Here is a 20,794-nt window from a genome sequence, read left to right as displayed (position 1 = left end):
TTTTACAGAGATAGAAAAAGCATTATATGTGTGAATGCGAAATGATCCAGGTCCATTATATGCAGGCGAGCTCAATTAAACTCATGGTATCTAGGCAATGCAATGCAGCGCAAATTGTCAATTAAGTAAATTCATAAACATTGAAATCAGTAGTACTCCGGCATGCCTGAGAAATCGGGGATTGTATCGCCGCACTTGAAAGATGGTGAATATGCTTTGTTGGGCATGAATCCGTTCTTCCATGCTGTACGATAACTCCACTGTGCTGCAGACTCAGTGCGCCATGTCCAGTAGAACCAACCCATGGCTGTTTCAAAGGCGGACATTTGGGCTTCGGCGTATATCTGGAGGAAGCTTTTGTATGTGTCTGAATATTGGGAAGGGTCGATGTTGGCATTGGAGCAGCTGCAGGTTCCGGCATCTGCTGTTGGGCAGTATGCTGTTGAATCACTTGTGTCGTAGGTCCCCTCCCAGCGGGTGCCACGGCCGACATTGTTTACATATTGTGCACAGTCCGTGTCGGCTTGAGACCATTCGCCACATACAGTTGGGCCCCATCTGATCGGGTTAGTACATAAAAGCCATTTGCAGGAGGTGACAGAGCTTACCCAGAAGTGGTGGTATTAATCTCTTGGATCATCGAATACCAGTTATTGCAGATGATCTCGACCTTGGCGGTATGATTAAGTACGATTTCACCCGTGTTGAATGTGGTGTACTGGTGAGTATCGAGATACATATTGTCTGGATGAGTTTTGAACATCGCGTCCCACTTGTCGAGGTTCAAGAATCCATCATGCAGAACGAGAGTGGCAGTGACGCCGTTCTTGCGAACGAGTTCTGCTGCATCCTGCGTCCAGTTTAGGACACTTTCAACGGGGAGAGTCAGCATTAAAGGTTCATTCACTAAGCCGTAGATAGTGACCACATTCTTGTACCGATCTTGGGCGAAAAACTGCGAGAGCTGATCGTGGATTTCTAGTGACCGCTTGCGATTGAGGGCGCCGTCTGAGCCATTCAACCAACCAACGCTGCCCTGGCGGCCACTGTGGTTCCAGCCGTTCTGGCTGCCAGGAAGTCCATGGAGGTCGAGCTTGACACGCAGTCCGTTCTTGCGGCACCACTCAATGGCACGCAGAAGATAACGCCAGGCAATCTTTGGGACGTACGGGTCGCCATCATAGGTTGTGACGGCCCAGTAGGAGTATTGCATGCGGACATGGTCCAACCCCGCCTCCTTTATCTCTTCAAAATCTGACTCTGTGATGAAGTTCGCATAGTGTTGTTCAATGGTAGCCGCTGCAGAGCTACCGAGCTTTTTGGTCAAGGTATACTCATCGATGATTCCATCACTGGATGACCATTTACTGAATAAAGATGGAACAATAAATGGTTCGATAGACAGCCACCCTCCGATGTTGACTCCGCGGATTGGCTGAGTGCCGTAGGGGAACGCCTTGTTGAGGGCAGGTACATTGTCATTGGGGCGTGCAGAATCATCCCAAGTCGAGTTGAGACCCATGAGCGAAAGACCACCAACGGTGGCATTTGTAAAAGTGAGGTTGAAACCAGTGGTCTCGTACCATGTGAAGGGATCCAGGACTGTGCCTTTTGCGTAACTCTAAAGTATAGCTGTCAGTGAGATTGGTAGAATGGATCGACTCAAGACTTACCGGAATACTGTCACGACTAATACTGTCCAAATTAGAAGTGGGACCGTCCGAGCTGCCGGAGGAGCTGGAGGAACCGGTATCCGAGCCTTTCTTCTTAGAGACAACAAACGCAACCGGGATGACGATAGCCAGGACGAGGACCACGAGTAGCAAGCATCCGATGACGATACGCTTCTTTTTAGACCAATTGGACCAAAACTTCCAGCCCGGTGGCCCTGGTCGGCTATCATAGCTTCCCTCCCAGCTGTCCTCCTCCTTCCATTGGTCTTCCATCGCAGGACCGCCGCCACCACGACGACGAACCCGAGCATCAGAACTATGTCCCTCTTCCAAGTAAGCACCCGAGACAACCCGTGCCCCCGATTGATGCCGTGAGCGGCCCTCCGCAACTTTAGCACCGAGCGCCGCACCAGCAGCTTCATCAAGGGCAGCCCGTTTTCGCTGTCTCCGCCGCTCCCTGCGTGAATCATCTTCGTCTCGAGACTGCTCCTCGCGATCGGCATCTTCATGCTGAGCAGCCAGACGGGCCATAGCATCAACACTAAGAAGATGTGAGGCACTGCCCGAAGACTCGGTACTTCGATGTTTCCGCGCCGGCACCGCAGCAGCAGCATCAATATCCCACTGGCGTTGGCGTTCCTTCTCCCGTTCTCTTTCACGTTCGCGCTCTCGCCGTCTGCGCCGGCGCGCCTCAGCTTCAATGTCAACGTCAATATCACGGTTCCGTCTATCCCTTACGGGACTCCCAGTCTCATCCCGTCGCCGATACCCATCACGGTCCCGGTCCCGATCCCTCTTCTTGATAGGTGACGTAGCGGGAGACTCCTTTGCCTTGGAAGTGCCCCTCTCTCGCCGTCTGTCTGAAACAGGAGACCCGTAGGCAAGCGCTTCTTCTTCTCGGCGACGACGTCTGCGTTCCCTCCTCCGCTCGCGCTCTTCGTCATATTCATCCCGCTCGGTGTGGGAGTTGGACTCGTACCCGGACTCCCCGCGGAACCGGTATTTTGCGCTGCGCTCGTTTCTGGGGCTTGGTGTTGCAGCCTCGTCTGGTTCTTCATAGCGGCCGCGGATGTAGTCGCGCTCCCGGTCGTTGTCGCGGTCTCGGCGGGAGCGCTCTTGGTCGCGTGTGCGATCGCGATGTCTGTCGCGACGGTCTCGGTCGCGCGATTGGCTCGGCATGCCTAATAGGAGTTGAGATACTTGCCGATCGCGAGGTTCAGAATGTGGGATCCACGTGGCTGGACGAGTCCATTGGTGGTGGGTTGGTGCGGCCTGGTTTGAGGAGAGGTTGGAATGTGGATCTACTACTACACGTGTACTTTTTGGTGAGACTTGTCGTTACGTATGAAATATGTCAATTGGCTTTAGACCAGACCAGATACATGTATATATAAATACGTATACATGGACATTCCACTCACCTTTCGTATAGCCGGATGCTCTTGACTATTAGTCGCTAAAAATCGCTGATTTGCTTGCCGCATCCTTATTATAGCCCGTGTTTACGGCGCATCTACTACAGTCAATTTATTTTTCTCTAAATTCTTAAACCTCTGATACCAAGGTAAATTTTATCTAAAATCAATGATATGTATACATAAATATAAAAAAAAAAGCCTAAAATTGTAGGATTTAGGTGTATCCTCGTTGCAAAGGTCTACGATCTCGGAGTTCAGAGTACTTTAAGCACTTTAAGCCCTAGGCTTAGCCCCAGTTTTGGGCGGGTACCTTTATAAAGATATCCATATTCATTGGACTGAGGTTTATTGTTTATATCTTTTCCATCAACTCCGTATCCTAATACTCTTTACTTTGCCAAGCTATTCATATCTACATGATCTATGGGGTAAACAGACAAGGTAAACAGAGAACGCGTACACAGTCGCATACCGCCTTCAAGTACTGCCAGCAATGAATGGCGCGTCACTCGATCCATGAATGTGAGTAACCTCTACAAGAACATAAACAAACATGGCAATGTGAGAATCTTGTAGGCTGAGTAGCGGGACCGAGGAGAATGCCGAATTGTATTCCATCGTTTGATTGGCAAAGGACATTTTTTCCGGGTGGAGGGATTGGAAGCAGAGAATGATGAATAGTGCGTCTAAAAAGTCTCTACTAAGCAGTGAACAGACCTCTGGAGCTATAATGGTGATACTCACGTGGAAGCAAATAGGTGCTACCAATTTTAAAGTACCTATCTAGGTAGCTACACAAATTAGAGGCCGCCGCTGCGCGAAGCGCAGCTTTCGGCTTTTTATAGGACTATATATCATTACAGATTGTCAATTTTTCTTCGATGTTGTGGTGGGATCTTGATGGATTAGGCTGCTTTGTTTTGTTGTTGTTTTTTTCCTCTACTGTTTGAAAATATATGATTACCACTTGATGTGAGACAAGACAAGGAATGGGCACAGCTGCCGCAAAGGTCTATATGCTACGATAATAGGGAGATTTACGTGGATATGGCCATGGGTCATGGAATAATCCCTTGCTTTTTCATTCGCACTAATGGCACGACCTTCGTTCTCTCCAAGGACCCATAAATAAGCCATTGTGTGATGTTTTTTGGGTCTGATTTAGAAGCTAGGGTTTTTCGGCTTGTACTTGCGTTTCCAATTTCATATTCCACACGAGCAAGTTCCAGATCTCCGAGTTTGAGGTATATTTCACCCAATGCACAGTGAAGAGCCTCCCATCTGCGCGACGAAGAGCCTGCATGATCATGGTATCTTTCATGTTCCTCGCAAAGGTCTTTGTAGCGGCTGAGGGCACGACCGTACTCTCCCATGAGCATGCTGTGGCGGGCCATGTTCCATTTTATGCGGAGTGCAAGGGCACGGGGACTATTTATCCCTTTTGAGATACTTTCTGCGTCGTAAATAATCTGGGTGGCGTCTTCTATGTTTCCTTGCATAAGCATGGCTTCCACGCCACTTATGAGTGTGGAGATTGTGCCGACGTTTGAAATCCCGGCTTTGTTCGCGTAGAGGTCGGTACAGTGTTGGAAGATGGACACAGCATTATCGATATTGTGTTTGCGCATCTGTGAATGACCTTGTAACACTTGAACATCTTTTAATGCAACCATGTGCGGATGAGGCGCCTGTGACTCGGCTGAGCTTAGCCTGTTTATCATCGTCTCTGCCTCTTCAAGTAACATATGTTCGAGATAAAACAGTGTCAGCCATGTCATTGTTGTACATGTCAGTGATGCTGATTCTCCGATCCAGCTAGACAGTAGACCAAGAGATTCCAGTAGAAGGTCTTGAGTGAGTTTTTTTTCCATCGCTGTACATGGCAAGGAATGCAGCAAATGCTGTTTGGTGGCCCTCCAAGATACCGCCGTAAATTTTCATGTCATCATGGCTGGCGATCATGCATGTGCGCATTTTGGTACACTCCAGGATGTTTTTACGAATGATCTGTCTATGCTGAACCTAGATTATTTCCCAGTCATTAGCTGACAGGGAAGCAGCTACGGTAGCTGTAGTTCGGAGCATGATCCGAGGACCGAGGTAGGGTTCCGCTGAAATGACCTTCCTTTGAGCCCAATGTTTCACCACCGTATGCATTTGTAGACCCCTTGCACCACTCTCACCTACCAGCTCGGTTTCAGTTAGCCCATAGAGGCCTATACACGTGACTGCGTAGAAGAAAAGTTGGGAGCTCCATTCCCTGTCTTCAATAAACAATCCGTAAAACGAAGGAAGGGTTTCACCCCGGAGCTGGGCTACCAAAAAACGGTCCTTAAACAGAAACTCCGCCGGGGCAGCCATAAATGACAGTTGGAACAAGAGATCTGCCAATCGATCATCGTCGTTCTTTAATTCTTCAAGGCCGGCATGGTAGGCCGAATCCACTCCGTCGGTAGAATCTGACTCTTTTCTTCTCTCCCTTCTGTCCAACAGGGCCAGAAATTGCCTGGGTGTTAATCCCTTCCTCTGCATCTCAGACCGCGTTATATGCAACTTAAGAGGTAGCCGCCCCATCTTTCTCGCAATTTCTTTTGCAGCATTCAATTGACCGGGACTCGAAGAGACAAGAGATTGATGAAGAATGAATTGTCCAGCATCCTCTTCTGCAAAAGGTGCTATTGGTATTTGAATACCCCTAGATCGTGTAGCTTGCCTTGCGGTGGTTATAATCACGTCGCGCTGGCGGCCATCTGCAATGAACTCAAGCAAAAGTGGATCAGGATCGATGGCGTTGGGGCCATCGAAGACCAAAAGCCATGGTCGATCTGAATGAACCTGACTATTCCAGAACAGGTCTCGCAGATCGTGATCACTAAAGAAATGCCGCCGAATACTGCGAGGACTTCGGCACCGGACATGAGGTAGATAGTTCTTATAGCCGGACTTGTGGCGGTTGATTAATGTTCCATGCGGAAAGAGAACAAATGCGTCCTCCATAGAGGTTAGGTTGGAGGGGCGCAGCATGTTTAGTGCCCGAGCTGAACACTGCCCAGGATGAGGCTTGGAATGTATCGAGGGTAATATTCAATTCAATTGATATATTTCACAATAAATAATCACAAACATTATGTACACTTATACTAGCCCATAAACACATACAAGCTCCGATCCATTCTAACCATCTTATAAGGTCATGTCCATAAACGAGTGGGTATGTAAACTCCAGGGAATCAGAAATAGGATTGAAAAACACATCATTTCGAAATAAACACGAAAGCATCAAACCCACCGAGAGAATGTAGGAAGAAAAAGGTAATAACATGCGTGGATCTGGTTATTTGGTTCTGCCGTGGACATCTGTACAGTTGTGAAGGGAATAAGCAGAGATAAGAGAAAGAATGATGATATCAGAACAATATGAATTCTTGCTGTTCACGGGGAATCTAAGAATGAAAGGTAGGTTGATGGTGCATCGAGCTTTCCATCTATGGCTGCAGTGAGTTACACTCGAACGCACTGTCAACTCGCATAATGCAATATTGGTTTCCTCCACTCCATAACGAAGTGAAAAGGGTCGGAGACGCATGGAAATGGTGGCAGCTGTGCCAAAAGGAGGGAGGAGAGATTCCAGGGCTCTTCCAGGGCCATTCGTCTCCTTGGCGCTATACGGTAGCATTGAGACGGCCCCGAAGTCACCTCAGATTCAAGTAGAGATTGTGGAAGATGGCACACAAGCCCAGGTGGTGCATGCCATTGAATCACCAATGCCGGCCCTCTTACTCAGCCGGGCGCGATTTTTGTTTCTTGTTTCTAACCACAATTGGTTATCAGTTGATGATTTGTCTAGCTCCCTCCTTGCCCAAAACACCCGGTTCAGTGGGTTTAGGGCTGCGATCGCGACCCTTCTTTCGGCTGAAGAAGGACATCATGCCATTGGCCTGCTTGCTCTTGTCATCGCCGCCCTCCAAGCCCTCCGCCGGAAGTGTGGATGTATGAGCCAGCTCACTCCAACTACCAGCTTCGTTGAGAACCATTTGCACGCCACCACTTTTACTCATTTGCCGAGCGGCGCCGCGGGGTCGGTAATTTTGGGGTAGGGGTCGGTGGAAAGATGGGGCAGGTGGCGGTGAAGGTGACACACGGTTTGAAGGGGATGGTGGCTGAGCGCCATGCGCGGGATCATTGGGGTTGAGGTTCTCGTTGACTGTATTGATTTGTTGACTCGAGGGAGCACGGTAGGCTCCGTCGGTTTGAGTGAGGTGTTGGTTTCCATTGGGGTTGGGTTGTGAAAATTGACGGGCATGTTCTGCTGTGTTTGCGGGCGTTGTTGTGGCCACTGGGAAGCAGTCCTCAGGGTTGCTGATCGAAATATTAATACCAGAAGCACGGGATTTGAGGGAAGATAAACTTACGTTGCAGCGGCAATGGCATCAGCAGCATTGCCTTGGTAATCCGTCAAAGTGTAATCAAATGGCTCAAACATTGTTTCGATGAGACGGTGGAGCTCATCCTCCCGAATTTCCTTTGCAGTGGCATCGTCCCTTAGTTCAGCACGGGGCTTTTGGCGCCGGGCTCTGGCCTCGAGGGGTGCTTCTTCAAGGAGAAGCTCCTCAAGGTCATAGGTCGCATCGAAATTGGTCTTATCGCTGGATGGCCGGAACACAGGCGGAATCTGTTTGCGCTCGAGGGCATCAAAGTCGATCTCCGCAAAGAACATGTGCTGGGTGTAAGTTTCAAACCCGATGGCGCCAATTCGCTGGCTCCGGTCTTTTTGCATCAATGATCCCAATGCCCGGAGACAAGCGACCGAAACTGCGGGATTAGTGACATAATATTTCGGCGAAGCCTTTTTGATGTTTTCGCTCAGCGTATCCTGGCTTCGTCCTTCGAATGGTCGCTACGATCAAAGTCAGACGAGAAGAAGGACAAGAAACGAATTACTCATACCTTATTATAGATGCACTCGTAGAAAGTGACACCTAATGACCACCAATCGACCTCGCAGGAATAACCCACTCCTTCGTATACCTCCGGCGCCAAGTACGCTAGGGTTCCAGACTTGCTGGTGAGAGGCTTTCCTGGTCGGAAATCCGATGCCACGTTCTAGAAAACTCAAGTTAGACCTAAACTAGCCTTGGTGGAATCCGAACTTAGGGAACTTACGAAGTCAGCCAAGTGAACATGCCCCTCGGAGTCCAGGAGCACATTGTCTGGCTTCAAATCACGATGAATAATACCCTGCGAGTGGATATATCTCAAAGCACACCCCAATTCCGCCATCCAAAACCGCACTGCATCTTCTGTAAAGCATTTTCGTGAAATATGGAATCGAAGATCACCGCCGTTCATTAGATCAACGACAATATAGCTATGGTACTATTAGCAATAGTTGATAAAGATGGAATTGGAACAACTCACATGTACTCCATGTCCTGAAAACTGTACCGCAAGTTACAAAGAAATGGGTGGTTCAGATGCTCGAGCATTCGCCGTTCACGAATTATGTTTCGCACACTTTCCGAGCGAACAACTGTGTTGATTGTCAGCTATAGCTCACCCGATGAGGGAGATGGAGCTCCAACAAACCTTCCTCTTTGCGGATATATTTTAACGCGAATGTAAGACCGGTGTCCTTCCTTTCAACGATTCGAACCTTTCCAAAGGCACCTTTGCCAACGACACGGAGGAGCCGAAAATGATTAAGGTTGACTGTAAGATAAAGCGGGATCAGCTTATCATTCAAGATAATTGGCGGGGTGGTTTCTCAAACTGAAACACCGCCTCCCATGCAAGCTCGGAGTGGACGTACCCGCATCATTGCAATTCACCGGTTTCCCCTGAGTGTTACCCATATTGTGGGGATAGAGCGATGGTCGTTGGATTGAAAGGTTGATTATTACTCTAGCAACATCACAACTGTTTCAATGATGTTCGGTCGATTGGCAGTCGCGTTGAACGTGAACGAGTCAAGGATTGAGATAAAATGAATACCGGCGAATATGGAGCTTAAACCGCAATTTTCATGAGAGGTGACCGAGTTTCGAAGGTAGAATGATCGAGCGGGGGTCAGGTGGTTCAGTTTCGCAAGTATGATCGATGCAGGTCCAGATGCAAATTCGCGGTTCAGACAAGATTTTTGCCAAAAAGAAGAAAAACAAAAAAAAGTCAAGCAGCAAAGCTATTTGGGTGAAAGAGAAGTAAAAAAGAAACGAAGTGAAGATCACAGGATGCAGGCCTGCAGGAGATGTATATCAAGAAATCGTCGGAAGCTACTCCGTAGAGGCCGAAGCGCAATCTCGGGTATAGTCAATAAAGGGGCGCAAGGCCAAGGATACAAGAGACAAATTGTCAAATGAGACACCAATAAAGACAATCTCCAGTTAACAGTTCGGGAAGTTGAAGCAGATGAAAGAAAGGGGATGAAGCGGGCGAGCGGTCTAGAGGGAGCGGCAGTAACTGCGGGCCAATCACGCGTGACACGCAAGAAAATGGGGAAAGGGGGATGAAAGAAAAAAGATCCCTCTCTTTTTCACCTATGCTTGTTCTGGCCTTTGACGCCGTGCGATCTACACGGTTCCACTACATTTCAAGACTAGTCGTTGCGTGGAAGATATTACCGAGCGTTGGTCCCGTCATCCGTGCCTTTGAAGTTTGGTCTAGCCATATATCTTTAAAAAAAAGTCCAATATGATCACAAAGGACTTTTGACTAACTATGTCCCGGGACCCACGATATTCTCCAGTACCAAGTCGCAAATGGCCGAGTGACGAGTGAAATGGTGGAGAGCAAATCGCCCTGACCAGTTCGACGGCGGGCCCGCTTAGGCTGATGGGCGGAGGCTACGATATCCGCTAATTGAATGCACAGACTCTACGTTTCGCCCAGTGACTTGTCCATTTTCATCTTAGATGAACATCCTGGCGATCAAAATTCCAGATAAAACGGGGGAGACATATAGGGGAGCCGGCACAAAGTACATATAATAGTCAACGCATTATTTAGGCAACATTGACATCTCTGCCCTACGCCTTCTATTGTGAAACTCTGTGCCACCTGAATCAATTGTATCTTTTGAGATGAGTTTCACGTTCAATTATGATCTAAGTTGGAACGGAAGATCTCGTACGAATTAGATAGTAATCACATTAAATGTAGTTCGAACCGCTCCCGATCAAGCCAAGCGCTAGTTGTAGAAGATATGCAGTCTGCATAGGACTCATCACCATTTGCCACGCGTTTGATATTCCCTATTCTACCCGAACTCTCGTGGCCGCCACGTTGTCTGACCGCCCCATATTGAAACGCGTCGAAGCTGTCTCGGGAGTCGCACAGAACGGTAGAGAACGGCCCTGGAAGCCTTGCAGAATATTCGATAGGAGGTTCGATCTGACCTATCACATGCAGGACCTACTTAAGTACCAAATAGTCTGCAGTTCGATCAAATCCCGATCCTAAACCAGTCCTGTTGCTCCCCCCCTTTTGGTAGATGTCAGAAACATATGTTTGCCCAATATATTATCCGTTTCTTATTTTTCTTAGGGATTTTTTTTGTTTCGGTCGATGCGAATCAAACGGTCTGGGCGTTATGGTTCCACTAAATCGGGAGATGGTCAGCTTTTTAGCGCACAGCCACAGGGTTCAAGGAACAAATAAAATGTCTAAATGGTCTAGGGACTAGAAACCTTAGTAGGCCAAGGTAAGCTTATAGGGTTCCGATGGAAGATCCCTGTCAACTGGGCTGATTTGGTTGTGCAATGGCAACAAAGAACGTCTGGTTTGATTGAGACTAGCGGACTAGCGGTTTCAGGTGTCGTTTTGGCTTTTGAGAAACAGATTAACTACCCTTGACCTCGGGAGCTTGCTAGGTACGGAGTAATTATTTCAATGATACAATCACATGCTACAACTCTAGATCCGGTATATATGGACATGGAGAGTGAGTCAGTCTAGTGATCCGTAATACCCTCCAAAGATAGGCATTGAGTTTACTCATGTAGGTTTATCAACTACGTATACCTAGGTATACTATTGTGACAGGCCAAATTCAGGCATATGGCCTTGGGCACTATGTTTCCTCGTAGTTCAGCTTTATCATTCAATCTATTCGAAACAGGAAGCTATGGCTACTTGAAGAAGGTTAGTCTAATTTTAGAATATTTGCTCCGTTTCGTTTAAGCATTCCTCTTCGTCTATTAAGCTCGATTAGCATACAGAGATATACAAAAATATAAAGTACATTATTAGGTGTTTCGTCAATACAAACTATCCGGCGTTCACAATTTGATTATATATAGATAGAGTTCGTAGATGGCGTTCACATCCTCAAATGTTGTGCCTATCCTGGAAACAGCTTTATGTTAGAAGTACTCTACCATGACACACAAGCAATGACTCATCAGTCTCTACATATTCAAGGGATTAGAGACATTGTTCCTGTCTAGGTACATTGTGAGAGTAGACCTCGGGAGTGGCTATAGATATATGCTATCCGTTACTCATCCATTGATAAGCAGACTAAGCATCCATGGATATTGGGTAGGTAATGAGGGGGAGGAGGAGAGGGAAGGGCACCTCAGACAGATTGGAGTCTCAGCAAAAGGCAAGCACTCGTCGAGTGCGTGAACATTAATTCTGTATGCTGAACAAAATGTATTTCACAACTTTGATCCTCGACCTCAAGCACATATATTGGAGTGCATTCAGTTGGCCAAATATGTTGGTGAGTTTTCGAAGTAGAGATGGCAGCTCGGTCACCGGGTAGCGCCTTCCTGGTTTGGCCCCTTCAACTCTACCATGTCATGTTGCGGCACCTCATCCCTTTTCCATCAGTTTCTCTCACCATCACTCTTGATCTATTGAAGAAAATCTTTTACCATGGAGACCAATCACAAGCCCCGGTCACTTCTTCAGCGACCGGAAAGCTCTGAGATTGAGGTGACGGACTTCTCTTTCACTAAGCCTGCATCCCACAAAAAGCCCTTCTCTCTGAGAAGTCTCTCGAAGCAAACTTCAACCAGCCGCCCTCCCATTGACAGTCAGATTTCCCCGACTGACCCAGCGGAATTTGAGGTAGCTGCCAATCGTCCGTTGATCGGATCAAACACGTACGATGATCCGGATCCAAACAATAATGGATACACTTGCAAACAATGAACTCACTTTAATGTGCCATACAGTCAACTGAGCGCTCACGCTGTTGAGATAGAACCCACCTTCAGTGGTCCGACTTCCGAGAGTCAATCGTTGCTTTCTCAACTACCCCAGCGGATGTTGATGACAGTCGACTCCACCGACAAAACTAAGATCGTACAAGTTATTGCAAATTTAGAAGGGCTAGAAGGGTCACACGCCGAGCGTGAACAGTCTATCGTTGGTTCCCAGCCCATTGAGACCACTGAACCTGCGAGACCTGGAGACAATCCTGAAACTGCACCAAGTCTCAGACCACCGGGTCACGAATTTGTCGACGTTTGCAAGGCTAGTGGATCTGACTTTACCATGCACAATGCCGTTCCAACACAGCGTACTAGGCTTCACAGAGAGAGCCAGGAGATCCCTGATCACTCCCCCCGGCACCGCTCAAGCCTTTCAATAATCAACTTCGTACTTCAATGACACCCAACTCTATGGAGAAAGAGGTGAATTCAAAGAAGCAGATGTCACTTTCTAGTGGCAAAAGAAAGTTACAGCTCAGCGAAGATGACCTTTTCGAGCAGCTCATTGGCAAAATCAGACAGCGAGAGGAGAGCGAAAAAATGGCTGCAAATTTACGACGGCATGTGGAAACGGAGAATCAGAGATTGAGAGAAGTAAACCATACTTTGCAGGACCGAGTCAAGAACTACCAGGTGCAGCTCGTCGAAATCTCATCAGAGAACAAAGGACAACGTGCACATATTGATCAATGGAAGGCGAAGCTCGGCACATTTAGAAGAATCCTCAATGAGATCGGCCGCGAATATGACAAGGTTCGTCAGCAGACAAAAGACGTGAGAGAGGCCGCGATGTCTCTTGGCAGGGAGAAGGTGGAGATAAAAGCCACCTTGGACGACCTCAAGATGCAGGTATCAAATCAAGCCGCAACGATTGAAGGCCAGCGGAACAAAATTTCTACCTCCGAGGGCACCATTGTTGCCTTACGAGAAGCCTTAGAACATTCGGAGAAAAGAGGCGACCTCATCAAGGCTCAATTGTTCAGTGAGAAAAAGCGAATTGTGACTCTTGAAAATTATATCCAAAATGAATCTCAGAGCCAGGCGCGATATTTGACCGTTGTCAAGAAAGAGCAAAACAAGATGTCTGAAAAGCTTGACTCGATGTATGATCTGCTTAGCAAATTTCCTTGCGAAACACAGGATACCATCCTGTCAAAGATAAGACCCGAGATCGAACGTTGCGTAGTTTGTTTTGAAGAGCTGAAGAAACAAAGTTCTTCCGAAATGATGAATGTCGAAAGTTTCACGAGCAGCGTTCAGGAAGCCGCCTCTCAGTATGTTGTGTGAAAAATTCTCGCATGTCATGTTATTGTTTCGACTGATCATAATTTTAGCTTCAACTCCCTTGCGGGTCATTTCACAAGTGACCTCGACAGAAGCAATGAAATGGGCAACACTATGTTGCAGGCACTCCAAGAAGGACTGCAATCAATTGAAAGCAATTTCGGCCCTTATTCATCGCTGTTCAAGCAGCTTACTAATAGCGAAAACTGCTATGGTAGTCTTCAGCGACAACTGCAGATCGTTGAGCCAATACTTGGCAGGCTTGGGACTTCAGTCAAAGCCGTTGAAACGACAGAAACAGACCTCATCCGTGGGTTGCAAGATTTCACGCAAATGCTTTCCGAAGCCAAGATTCCGGCAGGAAACTCAGTCCTAGAACACGAGGTGGCCACTAAGTTTGCCGAAAACACGCAGTTGCAACTCAAGCTCCAAGAAGTGTCCATTGAAGTGGAGTCGCTTCGAAAGCAGGTCAGCAACAAAATATCCGAAAATCAACTTTTTCAGCATGCTTTGACTGAAACTGTCACCAATGAGCAAGCATTCAAAAGCCAGCTCTCCCGGATAGAGATCGAGAGGACAGCCTTGAGAGGAGAACTTATGCTGCTCGAGCAAAGGATCCGAGAGGAGTTAACCACAGCGAACACAAAATCACAGGATGAGATGAGAGTTAAATTTGAACATCAAATCCACGAGCTTGAAACAGCCAAAGCTAGACTGGAACATGATCACTATTCCCTCATGTCTCAGCTTGCAAATGCCAAAAGCTCTCTGGTAAGCCCCTGTCCTCGCTGGCGAGGCAAGTTGCGCTAAAATTATCAAGGCCGAAACTGAAAAGATGACAGAGAATGAACGACTGGCAAAGGATTTGAAGGTAACAGATCATCGCCTGCTTTGCTGGTATGAGTGTCACTAACAGTTGCAGGTTAAGCAGTCAGAGAGCCGGATCGATGAGCTGAATGAGTCTTGCTCGAAATACATCGCTGAGGCAAAAGCCAGCGAGGTTGAGTCACGAATATCGAAAAGCTCAGAAGCTTGCTTGCGTCTTGAAAACGAGAAGCTCATACAGGAACTTGACCAATTCAAACAAAGGACGGCCGAGCTCGAATCCAACCTGGAGTTGAAGATTCAATCCGAAAGTACGAAAGATGAAGTAGCGCGGGAAGCGGAAAGAATGCTCAAATCGCTCGAAGTGGAGACATCCCACAAGGACAAGGAGCTTGAAGCCACAAAGGAAAGACTCAATATGCTCAGATCGCGGTCCGCAGCTTTGGAAAAGATCGGAGAGGAAGCCGATGCCGAGATTGTTTCCTTGCTTCGTCGGGCGCAAGAAGCCGAAAGCTGGCAAGCAACCATAAGAGAAGGTTTTGCAAAGGTGATGGAAGTGCATTCTGATGAGCCTTTCGAACGAACATGGCAAAAAATGGAAGACATTATGCAGTCTTTGGTCGTTCAGTCGACCACCAATGACGTATTTGACGCCAATGCCCATACGGAGAAGAATTGTGCAGACAAAGATGGTGATAGTCCCGTGGAGGTGGGAGAAGGTGGAGCGAAAGACATTAGTACAGCGGTTTTAGACAAACGGCTCTCCCAGACAGGTGGAGTTTTGCCAACAATTATTTGCGGCTCCTCTAAGCCTGTGCAACTTGATAATATCGACTCGCTGCCAAAGTTACCTGCTGAGCATGGCCATATTGTTCCATTTTCTAGCATCCATGACAGACTGTCGCGAGAGGATAGCCTGTCACTATTTAACGATCCAGCTGAGCTTGAGATGCTCATGATGTCAACTCCTGATCTCTTAGGAACTGTGGGTGTCAGGCCAACAGTGCCAGGCGATGCTCCCAAGGGAACTCAAAGGCTTGAAAAGCTTTCGGAGACAGTGAACGAAGGGATTGAGAATAGTGACGCTATTCTCGCCAAAAAGCCTACTGAAGCTGAAGGGGCCTCTGCCGGGCGTGCCAAGTCTGCCCTCGAAAAGGTCCACGATCCGTTCACTGAAGGATCTGTCAAATCGGAAACATCCAATACCAAGCGAAAGGTGGTGAGCTTCGAAGGAACAACACGGGTGATCACTCAAACAGATGTTGGCAGAACCAGACGAATGTCGGATGCAACTAGCAACAGTTCAGGAAAGGAATCCGAGAGCAAAGGAATGAAACGTCCCCAGAAGCGAACTTACAGTCGTCTCCGCCAGTCTGTTGCCCAGGAGGAAACTTCAGTTGAATCCAACATAAACATGGGATCAGCCAACCCAAACTCAGCAGTAATCCCTCAGAATACCTCGATCGAAATGGCCGATGGGTTAAGCGCGAACCAAAAACCACCAAAGAGATCACGCAGCATAGCCGATGGCTCAGAGCGACGCCCAAGCCCTAAGGGCCTGGCTTCAGGTAGTAGCAGAAGCAATTTAGTCGGCCAAGCCGCCAACGCGCGAGGCCGGGCTAAGCGCCGTACTAGAGGTAAGATATGACCGCCGTCCTAAGCCATACTTAGCTAACCAGAGGAAGGCGATCGCTATAACCAACGCTTCAGTCAAGATGCCGGCTGAGAATAGTCATCTGGGCGTGGTCCCGGATGACGAGGCGCTCCTGTTCTATCATTTGACCATGTTTGCACCCTCTATATCAATGTTGCAGGAGCAAAACGTGTTTGACAAGTCCGGGGGAGTTCAAGTATCGATTTATGGGAATTTGTTGTCGTATGATGAACTGGGTCTTCGAAATATATCATGTAACGGGGCGAGAGGTGGGATATGTATTTTATTCTTATTCAGGTACCCAGATCTGTATTCTTTAACGCCAAACACAATGCTCCAAGAGGTATACCGCAAAATATTCGAGAAATTATGAAATCCTCAACTTCCCTCCTGCATTCCTCCAGTAAATAATGTACAAGCAGGGATCGTGCCCCTGGCACCCTTATCGCATTTCCACATTCACACACACTCTCGGATATCGTTCAAAGAATCGAAATGGCGGCTGCGGAGGAAAAAGGTGAAATTCGTGTCGAGAGGAAGAGAGATGGCAACGATCGCAATTGGCCAATGCCTCACAAATGCCTAAAATGGCAAACTCGATGCGAGGAAAAGTCGACCTCAAAGCGAAGCGCTTATTTGTTCTTTCCACCCTTCGTCGCTTCAAGGAAAAGCACCTGCTTTTTGACGACGGGATCGTACTTCATCATGCTAAGCGGTCGGTGCACACGGGGCCGAATCATCGTGCGGTAGTAGCCCGTCATGGCCATGGAGATCAGCCGGACGGCAACGGTTCTGGACTTCGCTGTAGGAAAAGGGATGTTAGTGCTGGCCGGCTGAAATCCGGGGGTTCATGTTCGTTGCCATTGGTCCGGTAACGGGCGCAGATTCGGGATGCGAGTAGGTTTGGCGGTGGTGGATTTGATAGGGACTGGGTTCTCTTCTCACATACCTTTCTTGGCCATCTTGGGCGGTCTCGGGGTGCGTGGTCGAGTTGGGCTGCGGAACAAATTCGAGATCGGAGATGATTGTTTCACGGTCACGTGTACTTAGTCAGCACATGTTGGGCCCGCGGGCGGTTGGAGATGCAGAAGACAGCACCAGGGGGCTTTCACAATGTGATCTCAGTAGTAGGCTGAGGTCGTAAAAAGACATAGCACTTGAAATACAATATTCTACGGAGTGTTGGAATTGTTGACCTAATAATATCTATGCCACACCACCCTGCGCACATACCGGTTGGAGATTTAGGCAACCGTTGTTATTGTTATGAGATTCTAAACGCGAGTCAAATATATGTCTCCTCGCTCTAGACTCTTAAATTTTCAGATTCCAGTTCCGTACTTCGATGCAGTGTGTTGAGCAAAATGTGAAATGAACGACATTCTGACCAGACCAACTCATCGGATCGGCAACAAGAGAGTACAAGGGCGATGAACTACAATCGGCTTGTCATGCGAAGGCTACAAGCAGCTATTGAGTATGAGCCGGAGGTAGACATTACCGCGCAACTACCTGAAAATTATTCTCGCCGCCTGACCGAGATCAGATACCCCGATTATGCTCCGCCGAGTATGTGTAGAAGAACCCGGTGCATTATTGACACTTCCGTCGCCAAAGATTATGTATCGTCAGAAATTCCTACTCGGCGAAAGCGGGCCCACGATGAAGGGGATATTCGAGACTCCCTTTTTTCAAATAATCCGGCTGAAATCATCTTCCCGTTGTCTTAGGCTGTCATAAAGCTCCTGGAAGGTGTGGCCACGCTGTCAGAGCTATCGCCAGAACTATCGCAAGACAGACTCTCGCAAGATAGACTCTCGCAAGATAGACTTACTTTGCAAGCTTCTCAAAGACAGCGAAACTCTGTGGAAAGGTCCATCTCCTTCCCTGAGAATGACCTTCAGATGCTCTGAAGACATTATTGTCAAGGCAATCGCCAACCAAAACGATTATACTGAATATACCACTTTGCTGTTCCTTGAGACTAAGTCGGGTATTCCTTCTCCAAAACCTTATGGATTGGTGAACGTGAACAATGTCACCCTGACTTTCATGAGCTACTTGCCTTCAACGACTTTGAACGAAGTTTGGACCTCGCTAAATTCCGCACAAAATACATATATAAGTGACCGATTGGACACAATGCTCTTAGAGTTAAGGTCTATTCCTTACTCTGAGGGGACACCATCTGGTGGGGTGGGAGGCGAAGGATGCAAAGACATCAGGAGACACCTACGACACAGCTCGACACTGATCATGACCAGGAGCCAATTCGATGACTTTTTGTCTAATCGTTCGACTCCGAATGGAGATGTATTTCGCGAGCGGCTTCGTCGGCTATCACCATCAACTGACGACTCAGGAACTAGTGACTTGGCACCACGTGGTGTATTCACTCACGGAAATCTCGCACCGGACAACATTGTTGTCGAGGCAACTGACAGCGGCTACGCGATCACAGGTCTTCTAGATTGGGAATACAGTGGCTTCTACCCGGAATGGTACGAATCTGTCCGGTGTACCTACTACCTATCACCTTACAGCAACGACGACTGGTTTCTGTATCTGCCCGATTGTGTTTCGCCGAAACGTTACTCCCACTGGTGGCTTCTTGATTCCGCTCGAGAGCGACTGGAATTATAGATTAGAACGAGCGTGCGGGGCGGGTATACAAGTACACATGCAATATATTAAATCCTTTCTGCTACATATGTGCGTACCTAGGCTCAATGACTTCTACACCCGATTTTGGCAAGAATTACCAGGAATTTCTTGAATCGTTCAAGTCGAGATTTGGACCTTTTTATTAATTCTTAGGTTCCTGAGCGCAAGAGTCTTTTTTTGCGATATGCGCAGGCCTTAGAAGATTATCCACTGAGGGGATTTCCCATTTAGTCTACGGGAGTTGTCCACAGACCTAACACAGTTATTACTTCAATATTTAGACCGAGGTGGCGAGGTCCTTAGAATAGTGACAAAGTTCCACGTCGAGAGCTCCGATGTGACGTTATGCAGGACCCTGAAACTCCGCCCCCACACTCATTTCAGTCATCCATACCCAATCTCCTCTCTGGGAAAGTAATTCGGTCTCAGTCGTTGCCTGATAGGGCCGTTGTGGCTGGTCAGGGTAGTATTCACGCTCTCTTAGGTTAGTCCGTTTCATCCCTGCAGAAATCAGGGACAACCTGCATAGCCGATGCTGACCACTGCAGTTCATACTATGCTTGTTTTGATTATACTAAAATCCACTTTCCTTTCCTAGAAACTGGTTACCGAGGTTCGCATTCGTTAAGACGCTTCGTTGAATGGTTGTTTCAACTTCTGAGGAGCTATAAAATGCAGTCCCCGACCTCAAAACAAAAATCAACTTCCAGTTCTAAGTCTTGGCCGATTTTCCAACAACAAATATGACCATCAAGTATTCCATTCCCGCAGTCCTGCTTGCTTTGTTGGGCACTGGCTTTGCTCAGAGCGTCGATGGTGCTCAATACAACAACCCAACTGCAGGTCCGCCTGCAAGCTTCTTTGCTGCTGCGACGACAATTCCCGTCGCTGCTTTGCAGACCGCGGCAGCAAAAGCTAGCACTGCCGCATCGGATGCAACATACCCTATCAATGGCGACAGTGGTGCTAAGAAAGTGACCATCCATAGTGACTGGTCAAAGTTTAGTGAGGTATGCTAAATACTCGCCAGTCTAATAGCCAAGGATACTAATTGTTCGGCGCTAGGGTGCAGCATTTGTCTGGGTCGCAGATATGGATGTTGACTGCGACGGAATTGATCACGCGTGCAAGGCAAGCGAATCATGTATCCTTATTATTGGAAGTGCTCAGTCACTAACTAGACGGACTAGGGAAACCCTGATGGACAACCCGAAACCAATTTTGGTGCTTTGGCAGCCTATGAAGTACCATTTATTGTGATTCCCGATAAATTTGGCACCACATATCAGAGTGTACTCACTGGAAACAACATTGGTGCGGTCATCTGGTACGCTCTCCGCTCCACTCCAGTCTTGCTTTATCTAAATAAGATCTAGTAACGGAAAGATGTTCTACGGTATCTACGGTGATACCGACGGAGATACTCCGCAGGTGATTGGAGAGGCGTCTTGGCTAATGGCTCGAACATGTTTCCCAAATGATGATTTGAATGGAAATAGCGGTCACGGTAAAGTCGATGTAACTTGTAAGTCTGAACGAAGATGAGCGCTTGTTGGTTGATGCTAATTTTCGCAGACATTCTCTTCACTGGGAAAGAAGCAGTACTCCCCAGCAGCGCGCTCAACAAAAACTACGTCACCAACTTCAGTACACTGCGCTCCATGGGTGACAAGTTGATGACTTCTCTCGCAAAGAACTTGAATCTAGTGAGTGGAGGATCGTCTCCCACTACCACTACTGGCTCCGTACCTACTGGCGGATCTTGTTCTTGGGCTGGTCATTGCGCTGGTATGTAAATTTCTTTATTCATTTTGCTTCCCTTGACTTACTTACTATGAAGGTGCTTCATGCTCTAATGAAAACGATTGTTCGGATGACCTTGTTTGCAAGAGCGGGAAATGTGCTAGCTCTTAACTTGGCTCTACTACGGCAATGCTATATGGACATGTTCTCTCGGGGGAAAGCTGTCCCTGAGGATCTGAAACGTCGAAGCGAAACATATGTGCGGATACTTAAGTATATATTGGCTCACAGTTGTAACAGAACAGGCTAATGGAACTT

General features: G+C 47.7%; 8 protein-coding genes across 8 annotated transcripts; 3 read left to right on the top strand and 5 right to left on the bottom strand.

The window, feature by feature from the left end:
* Positions 1–146: 146 nt before the first annotated feature.
* Positions 147–2,852, bottom strand: exg2 (putative exo-beta-1,3-glucanase; the record flags this gene model as incomplete). Its single annotated transcript, XM_057245621.1, has 3 exons — positions 147–558; positions 609–1,621; positions 1,674–2,852. The coding sequence occupies 3 exons, from the start codon at positions 2,850–2,852 to the stop codon at positions 147–149; spliced, it is 2,604 nt and encodes an 867-aa protein (XP_057093884.1).
* A 1,297-nt stretch (positions 2,853–4,149) lies between these two features.
* N7529_010093 (uncharacterized protein) lies at positions 4,150–4,869 on the bottom strand (the record flags this gene model as incomplete). Its single annotated transcript, XM_057245620.1, has 1 exon — positions 4,150–4,869. The coding sequence occupies one exon, from the start codon at positions 4,867–4,869 to the stop codon at positions 4,150–4,152; it is 720 nt and encodes a 239-aa protein (XP_057093883.1).
* A 244-nt stretch (positions 4,870–5,113) lies between these two features.
* On the bottom strand, positions 5,114–6,115 carry N7529_010092 (uncharacterized protein; the record flags this gene model as incomplete). The annotated part of the gene is made up of 1 exon (XM_057245619.1): positions 5,114–6,115. One exon carries the CDS (start codon positions 6,113–6,115, stop codon positions 5,114–5,116), a length of 1,002 nt encoding a protein of 333 aa, XP_057093882.1.
* Positions 6,116–6,918: 803 nt separating this feature from the next.
* N7529_010091 (AGC-kinase C-terminal) lies at positions 6,919–8,943 on the bottom strand (the record flags this gene model as incomplete). The annotated part of the gene is made up of 7 exons (XM_057245618.1): positions 6,919–7,450; positions 7,504–7,988; positions 8,039–8,194; positions 8,255–8,459; positions 8,510–8,621; positions 8,678–8,800; positions 8,901–8,943. 7 exons carry the CDS (start codon positions 8,941–8,943, stop codon positions 6,919–6,921), a joined length of 1,656 nt encoding a protein of 551 aa, XP_057093881.1.
* A 3,022-nt stretch (positions 8,944–11,965) lies between these two features.
* On the top strand, positions 11,966–16,063 carry N7529_010090 (uncharacterized protein; the record flags this gene model as incomplete). Its single annotated transcript, XM_057245617.1, has 6 exons — positions 11,966–12,195; positions 12,268–12,614; positions 12,728–13,580; positions 13,641–14,361; positions 14,411–14,461; positions 14,513–16,063. 6 exons carry the CDS (start codon positions 11,966–11,968, stop codon positions 16,061–16,063), a joined length of 3,753 nt encoding a protein of 1,250 aa, XP_057093880.1.
* Positions 16,064–16,701: 638 nt separating this feature from the next.
* On the bottom strand, positions 16,702–17,031 carry N7529_010089 (mitochondrial 54S ribosomal protein bL33m; the record flags this gene model as incomplete). Its single annotated transcript, XM_057245616.1, has 2 exons — positions 16,702–16,871; positions 17,019–17,031. 2 exons carry the CDS (start codon positions 17,029–17,031, stop codon positions 16,702–16,704), a joined length of 183 nt encoding a protein of 60 aa, XP_057093879.1.
* A 931-nt stretch (positions 17,032–17,962) lies between these two features.
* On the top strand, positions 17,963–18,712 carry N7529_010088 (aminoglycoside phosphotransferase family protein; the record flags this gene model as incomplete). The annotated part of the gene is made up of 1 exon (XM_057245615.1): positions 17,963–18,712. One exon carries the CDS (start codon positions 17,963–17,965, stop codon positions 18,710–18,712), a length of 750 nt encoding a protein of 249 aa, XP_057093878.1.
* Positions 18,713–19,476: 764 nt separating this feature from the next.
* Positions 19,477–20,647, top strand: N7529_010087 (glycoside hydrolase family 75 protein; the record flags this gene model as incomplete). The annotated part of the gene is made up of 6 exons (XM_057245614.1): positions 19,477–19,743; positions 19,806–19,877; positions 19,924–20,052; positions 20,120–20,258; positions 20,309–20,521; positions 20,574–20,647. The coding sequence occupies 6 exons, from the start codon at positions 19,477–19,479 to the stop codon at positions 20,645–20,647; spliced, it is 894 nt and encodes a 297-aa protein (XP_057093877.1).
* Between the last annotated feature and the right edge of the window lie 147 nt (positions 20,648–20,794).

This window comes from Penicillium soppii (genome assembly GCF_028829465.1).
Source record: "Penicillium soppii strain IBT 18220 chromosome Unknown utg000007l, whole genome shotgun sequence".
Taxonomy (NCBI): Eukaryota; Fungi; Ascomycota; class Eurotiomycetes; order Eurotiales; family Aspergillaceae; genus Penicillium; species Penicillium soppii.
Note: the sequence above shows the minus strand (reverse complement) of the source record. Positions and strands in the feature narration are given on the sequence as shown.